The sequence below is a fragment of the Microcaecilia unicolor genome, chromosome 2 (assembly GCF_901765095.1).
Source record: "Microcaecilia unicolor chromosome 2, aMicUni1.1, whole genome shotgun sequence".
Classification (NCBI taxonomy): domain Eukaryota; kingdom Metazoa; phylum Chordata; class Amphibia; order Gymnophiona; family Siphonopidae; genus Microcaecilia; species Microcaecilia unicolor.
In genome coordinates this window covers 38,137,476-38,150,647 of record NC_044032.1, presented here as the reverse complement: position 1 = coordinate 38,150,647, position 13,172 = coordinate 38,137,476, and the positions used below count along the sequence as shown (strand labels likewise).

General features: G+C 39.9%; 1 protein-coding gene across 1 annotated transcript in view; it reads right to left on the bottom strand.

Moving 5' to 3' along the window:
* PIK3C3 (phosphatidylinositol 3-kinase catalytic subunit type 3) overlaps window positions 1-13,172 on the bottom strand; it is a 333,547-nt gene that overhangs the window by 257,631 nt on the left and 62,744 nt on the right. The window contains exons 5-6 of the mRNA XM_030192881.1: window positions 9,830-9,916; window positions 6,467-6,562 (exon numbers count right to left, since the gene is read on the bottom strand). Of these exons, the coding sequence (XP_030048741.1) occupies window positions 6,467-6,562; window positions 9,830-9,916 (183 nt within the window). The remainder of the gene's footprint in view (window positions 1-6,466; window positions 6,563-9,829; window positions 9,917-13,172) is intronic.

Here is a 13,172-nt window from a genome sequence, read left to right as displayed (position 1 = left end):
CTGGAGTAGCAGCTGTAGGTCTCTTATGATTTTCCTCAGTTTCTCCAGCTCTGGGTTGTATGTCACTACAAGGGGAATTCTGTCTATGGCTTTTTTTTCTTTGTACTGTAGCAGATTTTCCCTGGGTGTTTTGAGGGAGGAGGCAATATTCTTGGAGATTATTTTGGGGTTGTAGCCTTTCTGTTTGAAGGATGCAGTCATGGTTTCAAGGTGTCTGTCTCTATCCTCTGGGTCCAAGCAGATACGGTGGTATCTTGTGGCTTGGCTGTAAATAATGGATCTTTTTGTATGTGAAGGGTGGAAGTTGGAGTTGTGGAGGTAGCTGCATCTGTCTGTGGGTTTCTTGTATATAGATGTTTGTATACAGCCATCACTGATTGAGACTGTGGTGTCCAAAAAATTGACCTTTTTCTGGGGAGTAGTCAATTTTGAATCTGATTGTAGGATGGTATGTATTGAAGGAATAGTAAAATTGTTTCAGAGTTTCTTCCCCCTCCGTCCAAATCATTAAAATGTCATCGATGTACCGGTAGTATTTTAGAGGTTTGGTCTGGTATGTATTCAGAAATGTCTCTTCCAGCTCTGCCATAAAAAGGTTGGCATATTGGGGTGCTGTCCTGGTGCCCATTATTTGCAGATAGATATCATTGTTAAAGCGGAAGTAGTTGTGAGTTAAAATGAATTTGATTAATTTTGTAATAGTTTCTGGTGAGTATTGATGGTCCAGTGTGGATTTTTTTTTAGGAGTCTTCCACATGCAGCTATGCCATCCGCATGTGGAATGTTGCTGTATAGTGATATATACTATCTGCTACCACATTTGCTTATTTCCGATCTGACGAAGAAGGGCAACCTTCGAAAGCTAATCAAGAAATGTATTATGTCCAATAAAAAAGATATCATTTTATTTTCTTTTCCATGTTTTATTTTGTTTGATTTCTATTCATAGCACAGAGGAACCTAAGTAGATCATTTGAAAACTCAGTTTTTATTTTGTTGATATTTATTTCCTCCACAAAAAATGTCACAATAAAATCTTTCCTCGTGGACTAATTTTGAGTAAAACCAGACCTAGATCAAACAAACTTAAGGCAACACAATCAATGAAACTGTGGGCCAACCTACACTAGACTCAGATTGACCAGCAATGGGGGCTCAGATTTAGGCAGATTAAGGGCTTCTTTTATCAAGTCATGCTAGCAGCTCCCGGTGCGGTAATGCTCACAAAGCCCATTCATTTTTAAAGGGTTCTATCAGCACTGTCACGTCGGAATCACTAGCATGGCTTGATAAAAGAAGACCTAAAGAAGTATTTAGAACTGTTTTTCAGCACAAGGTAGCAATCCTTGGTTCCTACAGCTAAACAAATTTTATCTATTGTATCTTGAACACCCATATTTCCCACAAAACATCAATACAATTGACAACAAAACATGATAGAAATGCAGTTAATGCATTTATGACACAAAAATAAAAATACATCTTAAAAGCAAACACATAGTTGAATAGGCCTAGTAATGTACGTACATACTATAACAATATAGGCCTACCAACTAGAAACACATGCAAATCAACACGAACGTACCTAAATCTGCACTACCCAAGCTGCAAAGGACTCAAATACAAATCAACTTACGCATCCAGTTTTTCCTACATAAGCAAGCACACAACTGTGGAATGCATTACTAAAAGCCTTGAAAACTATGAACGACCACCTAAACTTCCGGAAAACACTAAAAACTAACCTGTTTAAAAAGGCATATCCTACCGATCCAACATAAATGCCTGATCTCTGCAATACAACAAAACTAAAAAACGTAATGGACATAACACAATTCTTCCGTTGTACGATTCCCTAGTGTGGCTGTGCCACATGAACTTTATCTTACCACATCATCACTTTGTATTTGTTTACACCGGAGTCTGTAACGCCCCTCCGGTACTATGTAAGCCACATTGAGCCTACAAATAGGTGGGAAAATGCGGGATATAAATGTAAGAAAAAAATAAATATAAATTATCAAATGAATAGATAATATAAATACAAAATGGGCAATTCTATAAATTAGCACCTAAAGACAGGCACCAATTGTGCACACAAGTTTTGTGCATGATTGGTACTACTAATTGGCAATTATGCCTAGGTGCTTTCTATAACATATGCACCTAGGTGGGTCTTGGGCTTGTCTCTGAGATATACATATATAACTTATACTACAAGTTACACGCACTTCAGGCCACAATTAACTTGGTGTAACTATTGGTGACTAACTTTAGGCACACCAATGTCGACTTACACTAGTATTCTTTTTTTAGAACATTTTATTACAAATTTAAAAAAACCTTTCTATGACAGAAACTTGGTGTCAAGATGTTGTTATAGAATGCGCATTAACTCCCAAATTCTATAATAAAAGTCACTAAAAATTGCATGCATACAATTCAATTGAATGACGAGTCAATTAGTGGAGATAATTGAATGCTATCAATATCAGTTCTAATTGGCATCAACTAAAATTTGTGTGTGTAAAATGTATGTGCAGATCCAAAGAGGCCATGGGAGGGTTATGGGTGTATTGGGGGCATTCCAATTTATGTGTGTTATAGAATAAAGGGAAATAGGTGTGGGGATTTATACCAGAGTTTCGTTAGTATAAATGGTCACGCCTAAAAGTAGTTGTGGCTCCCGGCGCTAAGTGCTATTCTATAAATGGCTCCTAACTTTGAGCACTGTTTACAGAATAGCGTTAAGCAGGGCCGCCGAGAGGGGGGGGGCAGAGAGGGGCAAAATTCCACGGGCCCGGTGCCAGGCCGCCGGTGTGGCAGTCCCCGGTCTCACCTGCCTGCATCCTCGGCTCCGGGCCCTCTGCATTTGAAGCGGCAGTCACAGATCGCCTCCCTTCAGGCCTTCCCCTCCCTGTGTCCCGCCCTCACGGAAACCCGAAGTTACATCAGACAAGGGCGGGACACAGGGAGGGAAGGCCAGAAGAGAGGCGACCTGCGACTGCCGCTTTGAATGCAGGGGGCCCGGAGCCGTGGAGGCAGGCAGGTGAGACCGGGGACTGCAGCAGTGGGGGGAGCGGCAGGGAGCGGTGGGGGGCAGCAGCAGCATAGGGGCGGCGCCCTTGCCCTGAGCCCGACCTAGTCTCTCGGCGGCCCTGGCGTTAAACGCTATTGTTTTTGTGCCGATTTTTTAGGCACCATTCATTGAATTTAGTCCTAAGTGAATGGCATTGGGGTGCCTAAGTGCCAATGTAGAAAACTGCCACAAAATTTGAATAAGAACAAATATAAAACTACTCAAGTTCATATATATCTAACCCATTGTCCTGTCAATAGCCCACCACCATTTTATTCACAGCATTCGTCTGGAAAAAGTAAGAATATCCTACTATTTCACTCTAGGAAAAAGTATGTTACAATCTGATTTTGGTCTTTTTCCTAAACTGATTGGTCTCATTCTGTAGCTGCAAAGATAATAACCAAGCCACATAATATTGTCCAAAATCAACTACAAGAAAGTGCATCAATGTAGTGGCTGGCTCCCAGTCCCCAATGACAATGTCACAAGTAATCCTCGTTAAGATTGGAAAATTCATGATGGCTCATACATGTCAAAAAGACCTGTCAAATCAAATTCTTTGAATAAAAGGCACTTATGGAACAGAAAAATTAATCTAGCTGTTATTCAGATCCAACATAACCCTTGTAAAATAAGGGTAGCAATCATCTCTCTTTACTCTTCCCAACAATTTTGCTGCTATATTTTGAATAAGCTGATGTGATTTATTCACAACCCCTGGTATGAAGAGTCCCAATCATCTGTCCATTGCTCACTAGAGAGGTGTATTAATTTGAAGAGACATGGGCAATGTTAACAGAGTGCATGCTATCTGCAACATAGAAAGAAAACCAAAATTTGGGGAGATTTTTCCTGTGTCATAAATAGTGTGCACCCTTTACAGCTCTTACAATATTATCCCCAAAATGAATTTTAAAAGAAATGAAGCCCCATAAATAGCACAGGAAACTAAACAAAATGAACATTTTATGACTGCCAAATTCATTTGTTGTAAAATAGGCAATATTAGTACCTCTGGCATAAACAGAATGAAACTCAAACTACTGCAAATTCCTGTGCAGGCATGCAAAACTGAGCAACCCTTCTAACTCTTTTTTTTTTTTTTTTTAAATTATTTAAGCAGATAACTTTATTACAAGGATCGCAAAACAAACAGCAAGACAAATGAGGTAATACAAAACCAAGTGAACAGAACAGTCCCAACAAAGCACCAAGACTTACAAATCAAACATACCTGCAAAAGTAAGGAAATGCTAAAAGGAAACACAGTAAATAACATGTCCTTTCTCCATCTCATAACCCTCCCCAACTCCCCCCACCAATCCACATCACTCAGACACGTGGACAATAAACAATGTAAACCAAAACTAAGCAACAGATACAAGCAAAGGTGTCCAAATTTCGTCTTTTGTTGAGATGCCATGACATGCTATGAATGCGCTAAGCCCTGTTTAGCATGCTACTTGCGCAAACAGCCCTCGAGCGCGTTGTTTCACGCACTCGAGGGCTCTGATCATGGGGCGGTAGCAAATGCCGGCGCTAGTATGGCGCTAGCAGCCTCTAGCGCCAGCGTTTGCTTTTGATCATCTGCCTGTCAGTGCTTAAATGGTTTAACTTGCTATGGTAACTTTATGAAATACAGAAGCTAATGGCATCTCAACCGGATCTCCAGCCCTCCCTGAACCTGGGGGGAGGGGGGATCGTCGGGGGGACGATAAGTCCGCCGGACCTCCAGCCCCCGTTGCTCGGGGCAGGGGTAGTCAGGGCCTGGTGGTCCCATGGACCTCCAGCCCCTGTGTTTGACAGGTTTGGGCTTTTGACAGCCCAGACCTGTCAAACAAGTGCTCAGGCACAATTCGCTCGCATTTCTACCCCATGAGCAGAGATAATTGCGCTGCTTAAATTTGCATGCATTATCTCTGATCATAGGTCTAATAGTGCCCCGCGCTGTTTCAGCGCTATTTTAGAGCGCTGTTTGGAACAGCGTGGGGCTTTTGATCATCTGCCTGTGGCTGCCGTCGATGTGTGAGTGAATTGCTCCGCCCTCAACATCATAACGTTTGACGCAAGGGCGGGACCCACAGACTGTGATTTTCGTGGCTTCAGTGCTTCGAACTTACAAACCTTGGCTTCAGTGACGTAAGAGAATAGAACGTTGAGGGTGAGTTTTATATATATAGATGTGGTCATGTTTCATATAAACTTTTTTCTTTATCATAGAATAAAGTATATATCCTACTTCTACCCTGGTATTAGGATATATGTTTTGGATTTCATGTTCAGTTTGATTGTGATATTTTTAATAATTTTAATTCACATAAGTTATATTTATCATATATTGGTCATTATACTATTCTAATGTTCTATGACATTTTAGTTATTTATGTATTTTAATTTATTTATTTATAGAAGTTATTTTACATTTGATGTTTTGAATGTTCATTATTTTTCTAGAGATTCCTGAGGAAGGCTTTAACAGCAGAAACACAGATCTGTGATTACACATACTTATTTTTATGGCATACTGCACAAGGCTGGGCCTATTAATGTATTATTTTATTCTAATTGATTATTTTATATTACATTAAATTTAAGTTGGAATCAAATTGGTCTTCCCCTACTTTCTTCCTTCCGTTTGACATACAAAATTGTTACCACATGCAAAAAATTTCAAGCACAAGTTTTATTGCACAAGACCCATAGCCTTTGGGTTTCTGACAGATTAATTTGGAAACTATTGTTTCGTGATAATATTACTAATTATTTTTTAAAAAATTGTCATTCACTTTCAAATGGTTCTCTATCATTGCCCTGCCTTTTTTTTTCTTTTAGTTGGCAGATATATTTCTATTTCCATCCTCCAATACGCAAACTCTTTGCTTTCCTTACTATCTTCCTCTCTCTCTGCTCTATATCCATTGGCTCTAGAGAAAATAGCATGTTTTTGAACCCAACTACATTTCAGTTTCTACATTTTGGTTTCTTTGCACAATACTGAAAGAACACACATATATACACAAAACAAATATATCAAAACTTAAAATATAAAACTTTATTTTAAATGTTTTGTTTTGTCTCTCCGCTATCATCATAAAACGTAGCAAAAGAGTTCCAACTAATTTAACGATATAAAACTTGACAATCGTTTGGAGTTTCATTAAATTCTGTGATCCTGAACTGTAGTGCTTGACTGGCTGGCTTTTTGCAATCTTATAGCTGTACTGTTTGATTTGTATTTTATGTATAAAAGCATCTACCAGTGACACCTATCTGATGCATGCTCACTAGGAAATGCTTCATTTGATCAGAAAATGGCCATTTTTAAAGGAGATAACTTATTTTTACATTTTAATAAGGAATGCAAAAAAAAAAAACCAACCTTACCTTCTCATAGTAAACTATTCCATATTCTTTATCATCACACTTAACACAAGGAAACTCTACCATCAAGTACATAAAATTAGAGCTTCGTTTTTCACTCTATAACGAAAAGGAGAGAGGTAGGGATAAAGTCCAATATTACAGGAGACAAAGTCAATCACAAGTAGTCTCTTAACTGAATAATAGCCCTACTTAAGTGCCATGTCAGGTACATTGAATTAATGAATGCTGCTGCAATTTCTATTACTATTCCTATGATGAATTATAAGTAGCTTAATACTGTGTTACAATCTTCTTGTTATTGTTAAACAAGTTCTTTATTATATCACATTCTATTTCAATGGGTCTGACTGCTAAAGGACTGACTTCTTTTAATAAAGCAAAATGCTTTATGGTCTAGATTCTATATATGGCACCTAAAAAAACAGCGCCAAAAATAACCCTCTTAAATGGTATTCTATAAGCCGCACCTAAGGTTCAGCATGGCTTACAGAATAACGCTAAGTGGAGAGGTTGTGTGTAAATCTAGGCTCTGCCATTTGCATAAATGAAAATGTGGTGCAAATGCCCATACCTAAATGTACACACTGAGCACTGTTATTCTATAATTACATGCCTAACTCAAAACCACGCCCCTAATCCGCCCTGAAATGCCCATGACTGTCCAATTTCTGCGTCCCCTTCTTCGGGCCACACGTAACTTTTAGGTGTGGATCCCACGTCTAAATTTATGCACTTAAGTCCCAATTAAATCTAATTAGCGCCAATAATGGCTTGTTAAAAAGCCAATTATTCACATTAATTGGCTAGTTATTCTATTACATTACACATGCAAATCAGGAGTGAACCTAAAGCACAATTTTTATCAAACTTTTATAGAATCAGGAGGTATATGTAATGAAAGAAAATAAGTATGTTCATCCTCCTAACTTTGGGTCTGGGGTATGACCTTAACTCTTACTACTACTAATCATTTCTATAGCGCTTCTAGACATACGCAGCGCTGTACACTTAAGAGTCTCATTGAGTGGGTTGTGAAGTTCCATCCACCACAAGCAAGCTAGGGGTATGAATATAGAATTCTATTTCCTGCCATTGTATATCAGAAAGAGCAGTCAAACAGTAAGGTCAAATGGATGTGTCTTCCAAAACTTAAATTATACAATCAATAGATTCTCAAGGATGTAGTTTATTGAGCAAAAGGACCCAACACAGGACTATGTTTTGGTTTTATATGTGATTAAGGGGCCCTTTTACTAAGCCTACGTGTGTCCAACATGCGTCAATTTTGAGTTACTCAACTGGCTACCATGTGGCCCTTGTGGTAATTTCATTTTTGACGCGTGTCCGTTATGCACGCGGGAAAATAATTTTTATTTTCTGCTGCGCAGCAAAAACCTGGCAGTAATCGTCACTCTATGCGCATAGATGATTACTGCACGGTTACCGCGTGGGACCTTACCGCTAGGTCAATGGCTGGTGGTAAGGTCTCAGACCTAAAATGGATGGGCAGCAATTTTCATTTTGCCGCACGTCTATTTTGAGCAAAAAAAATTTTTTTTAAAAAGCATTTTTTTTACAGGTGCGTTGAAAAATGATTCTGCGCGCGCTCAAAACACACGTCTACACTACTGCAGGCCTTAGTAAAAGGGCCCCTAAGTGCTGGAAGATTCGTCCATTTGACCTGTTTGACTGCGTAAGGTTTGCTTGTTCTTCCAACTCGGTGGTCACTTCCTGTGATCGTATATCAGAAGTCATCACTACAAACAAATGTGGAATTACACAAAAGCTGAGTTTTAAACTTGTCAGCAGTTTCTTCAACTGCTTGATCCTCAATTTTTGTGAACACAAGGGATAAACAAACATTCAATCTTGGCCTCCCAACATAGGGGCCAATACAGAAAACTTTGTTCGTGGTTACTGCAAGTTTACCATGGCCATACCTTGGGATAGCAAGGCAGAAAGGATTTCAGGATGGCTATTAAAGTCACATGGAAGCCCTGACCACACAGCGCATGCAAATGCGGTGGATTTGCTATCCTACAGCATGTACAAAAAAAAAAAAAAAAAAGATCTTGATATGCAGTATCACAGGGACATTTTTGAGAAATCTGGGGCAGCATAGAAGGGTTGGTACAGAGGATAGGGTGTTGTTTACTGGCACTCCACTCTCATCCCCCAACCCATCTACTCTGTCTGATATGCAGTATCACAGGGACATTTTTGAGAAATCTGGGACAGCATAGAAGGGTTGGTACAGAGGATAGGGTGTTGTTTACTGGCACTCCACTCTCAGCCCCCAACCCATCTACTCTGTCCTGGATACGTGCCATCAGGCCCCCTCAGTGGTCAAGTTCCCTCTCCCTCCCTCTTCAACAACTCGACTCTCCTACCTACCCTCACTTCTGAATGTATCCCTGGCGGTCTAGTATTCCCCTCTCTCCTATAACCATACTCTCTTCTCCCTCACATTTTCAAGCATTTCCCTGGTTGTCTAATGGCCCCCTCTCTCCCATACTCAACCCCCACCAAACCAACCATTTTCCCTGGTAGTCTTATGGCCTTTCCCATACCCTCCCCCCTTCCCCCAATTACAAAAAAATTAAATCCCTGATGTGTAGTGGCATCCATCTCCCCCCTCTCCTCACCCCTTGCCCAGGTTCCCAGTTCACATACCTCAAATAAAGCAGAAGCAAGTCACATTTGCTCATGCCTCAGGTGCGAACGTCTTCAAAATAGCCGTGTGATGCACCAGGCAGGGACACTCTACCATAGAAGGATTTTTTATTTTCCAATTTGATTCTGCTAGTCATTTTAATTCCTTCCCAATGTACATAGAAACAAATGTGCAGTACACAAGGGAATACTTCCTTATGAAATATATATCAAATGTAAATTGGATCAGTCCAGTATGCCAAGCCAAATTCAACATGTCAAATATTGGGTACAAAAGAAAGTTTTGTACCCAAAATATCTACTTAAAAAGCTGTGAGCAAAATCTAAAAAAATCTTATTTCATCAATGAATCTGAGGTTTCCATCCCAGGTAGGATCGTCATCAAGGTAATCTGTCCAGTCATCACAATGGAAGACAAAGGACAGTAAAGTGAGTGAGATGGTTCTTTGGGACGCTGGTATTTGGAAGGGAGTGTATTGTGATCTTAGTTTTACTGGACGTTTTTTTTAATTGGGTACGTTTGTTTTACTTTCCTATCAAATTTTGTAAGTTTCTTTTCTTAACTTTTAAATTTGTTTGTAAACCTCTTTGATCTGACAGTGAAAATGGTATATCAAATCACAAATAAAATAAAATAAATAAATAAATGGACCAACACCTGGTAAGGCTGAGATGTACATGATGACCCACCTCATTGATCATTTCAATTTCTCTAAATGTCAGTCGGTCGAGCCAGTCTACTTTTACCATGTGGCCTTGTCGATGAGCCTTTGTGAGCTACAAAGAAAAAGAAAAAAAATACATATAATAGAGTACTGTTAGAAATCCAGCTAACAAAGATAAGGACTCTCTGTACATGATACTGACCAAAGCACTCCAAATTGAAAATAAAGATATAATAGTTATTATGGAGTCTGAAAGATTGCACATAAATGCATTGAAAACTTCTATCCTCTCTCAAAGGACCATAAAATAGGAAGGTGCTATAAGTGTGAAATATTTTGAATACTTTGGATACCATTTTGTAAAGAACCATTTTAAAAAGTGAATTTTGAAAGATTAAGCTAACCAAAGTAAATCTCATATCATTATTGCTATTAATTACAAGCGGATCAATTGAAGACCAACAATGATTTCATACAAATATTTCTAATTTAAAATAATGGGGTCAATATTCAGCAGTGAGTGTTTCTGTCAGCGCAAACAGCATTATTCCCGGATATTCAAAGCCGGGGCCTGTGTGGGATCCAGCTTTGAATATCTGGTTCTTCTTAAGGTGGCTAACTCACAGCTGATATTCAAACCTTACGGGGGGAGATTCTATATATGGTGCCAAAAAAAAAAAAATTGGTGCTGAAATCAGTGCTGACTAAACATATTCTACAGGCGCCGATTATAAAATATACTTAGTTGATATTTCAGCGCCTAAATCTACGTGCATCCATTTACACCAATGAAAATGTGGTGTAAATCCATGTGTAGATTTAGGCGCACCGCCCTATATTCTAGAACTGGGCGTCTACATTTCGGAACGCTCACAAAATGCCCATCTCCCCCACCTATAACCACACCCTTTTTTGCTTGTGCACATTAGAAGTTCCTCGCACATCATTACAGAATACGCTTTGCAAGTTGTGCGCCTAAATTCTAATCAGTGCCGATTAGTGCTCATTATTGCTTGTTAAGTGCTGTCATCAGCGCTCATTAGCTTGTTAAACTACACGCATTGTTATAAAATCCGCACTGATTTCAGCGCTGATCTCTAGGCGCGCTATATAGAATCCGGGATAAAGTGGCTATGGGCTACTGCATAAAAACTTTAATGCAGTCAGGGCTGAATAACCGTATTTAAATGGCCAAATGCTGACTCTGCCCCCTCTGAGTTTGGTGTTGACCACTATATTCAACGGCACTTAGCTGGTTAAATGCCACTGAATATTAGCAGCTAGCCCTGGCCAAGTGATTTAACCGGTCAGCGGCTGGCTAAATCTTGTTGAATATTGTGCCCAATGAACATGAATCCACACATACTTAATCTCTGATGCTGTTTTACTTTAATCTCATCAATGATAAAAATCAGCATGATAAATAGCCAAGATGACTATGTGTGGCTGATCTGGGAAATTCAAGTAACATCTGTTCACTCGACAGACTAAATTATGTTTTCTTCTGTGTTGTTACGGCACAGTGAAAAAACACATTGCCCACAATAAGATTTTTTTTGCACAGAAAATAACTCAATAAACCTCTCTCAAGGAAACATACTGCAACTTCTAGAGAGGCAGCACAACATCATAATGTGCAGTTTATACATAGAGATAGAGAGAGAGAGAGAGAGAGAGAGAGAGAGAGAGAGAGAGAGAGAGATCTACAATACATCAAGGTCTCAACTTCCCCCCAAGTCTATTCTGGTTTAGCAAACAGCAGCCACCACAAAAAGTGATATTCAGGATATTTATGGTGGTCACAAAAGGATTAAAGAGCCACTACAGATGTTCCCATTAATGCCCTCTACTCTGGTAAAGGGCCAGCATATAAGGTGCTGCTCACTCATACAAGTGCCATTAACTTGCTTTCCAGAGTTATTTATTTATGAATATAATTTATTCATTCGCACCAGATTACACATCTTTTTTTCCATTCAAAAGTTCAAAATGAGGTATAAATAAAATACTACCCTTTACCCACCAATCTGAAACACTGAAACAGATGACGACTGAAAAGACCATATGGCCTATCAAGTCCAACTCTAAACTCTACAATCCCTTCCTTTCCCTTAGTTACTCTGCTTGTCCCAAGCTTTCTTGATTTCAGATACAATCGTCATCTTCACCATCTCCAACGGTTCCATGCACCCACTACATTTTCTATACAGAAATCTAACTTAAATTACTCCTCAGTCTAATTCCTTTCACCTTCATCCTATGTTCCCTCATTTCCAGTGCTTCCTTTCAGTTTAGAGGTCTGCCTCCTGTGCTTTTATGTCATGAGGGTTATTTAAATGTCTCCACTCTATCCCTCCTCTCTTCCAAAGTATAGGACACTGAGTTCTAAGTCTGTCCCTATATGCTTTATGATGAATACTGCAGGCCATTTTAGTACCTGCTCTCTGGACCAACACCATTCTGTTTATAGATTTTTTTAAAGGTACAGCCTCCAGAACTGTACAGTTTAGTCTGCTTTTCCGGATATTCACTGGATGCTTAGGAGGGGTGTACATATTTGTGTGCATTCAATTAATTTATGTGACTGTAAAACTTTAGTGTACACTGAACTGATTTAATGTTTTAATCGACTTTACGCTCCTTAATTTGTTGGCTAGTGCAATTTAAATCAATTTAGCATACCCTAAAAATAATCCTTATTAAAAATCAAAAAAATTTATGTGAAACATATGAAAACTAATCACATTTTTCTTGCCTATACACATTCCTAATACTTAGTGGGCATGCAAACTGATCTCATGCATATTCATTATGGGTATCCTCAAAACTTAACTGGTTGTATGATCTCCTGGGCAGGATTAGGGAGCACAATTCTAGAGGGTGACAGACAGAAGCGTAGCGAGGGCAGCTGACACCCGGGGCGGTTCGCCGCTGCGCCCCCCCCCCCCCCCCGGAGCACAGTCTTACCAAGGGGGGCAGGCGGGAGGACCACTCCGCCCTGAGTGCAGTCACTGGGAGCTGCGTCGGCTCCGTTGGTTCCCCTGTTCTCGCTGCCCCGGAACAGGAAGTAACCTGTCAGAGAGAGCAGTGAACAAGCGGAGATGACACCCCCCCCCCCCCCCCCAGCGGCGTGCACCCAGGGCGGACCGCCCCACCACCCCCCCTTCCTACGCCACTGGTGACAGAAGATAAATAGCAACAGCCTCACCCCCAAGTAACTCTTTTCCTTTCTAGATGTAAGGATTTGCTACAAGACTGACTACAGTCATTATTCCTCTAAAGAGATGAAAAGGCAGGAGATGAGATGCAATTTTTATGACACAGCCTTACCATACGAGATGGTTCCTCCAGTGATCTTGGAAGATACC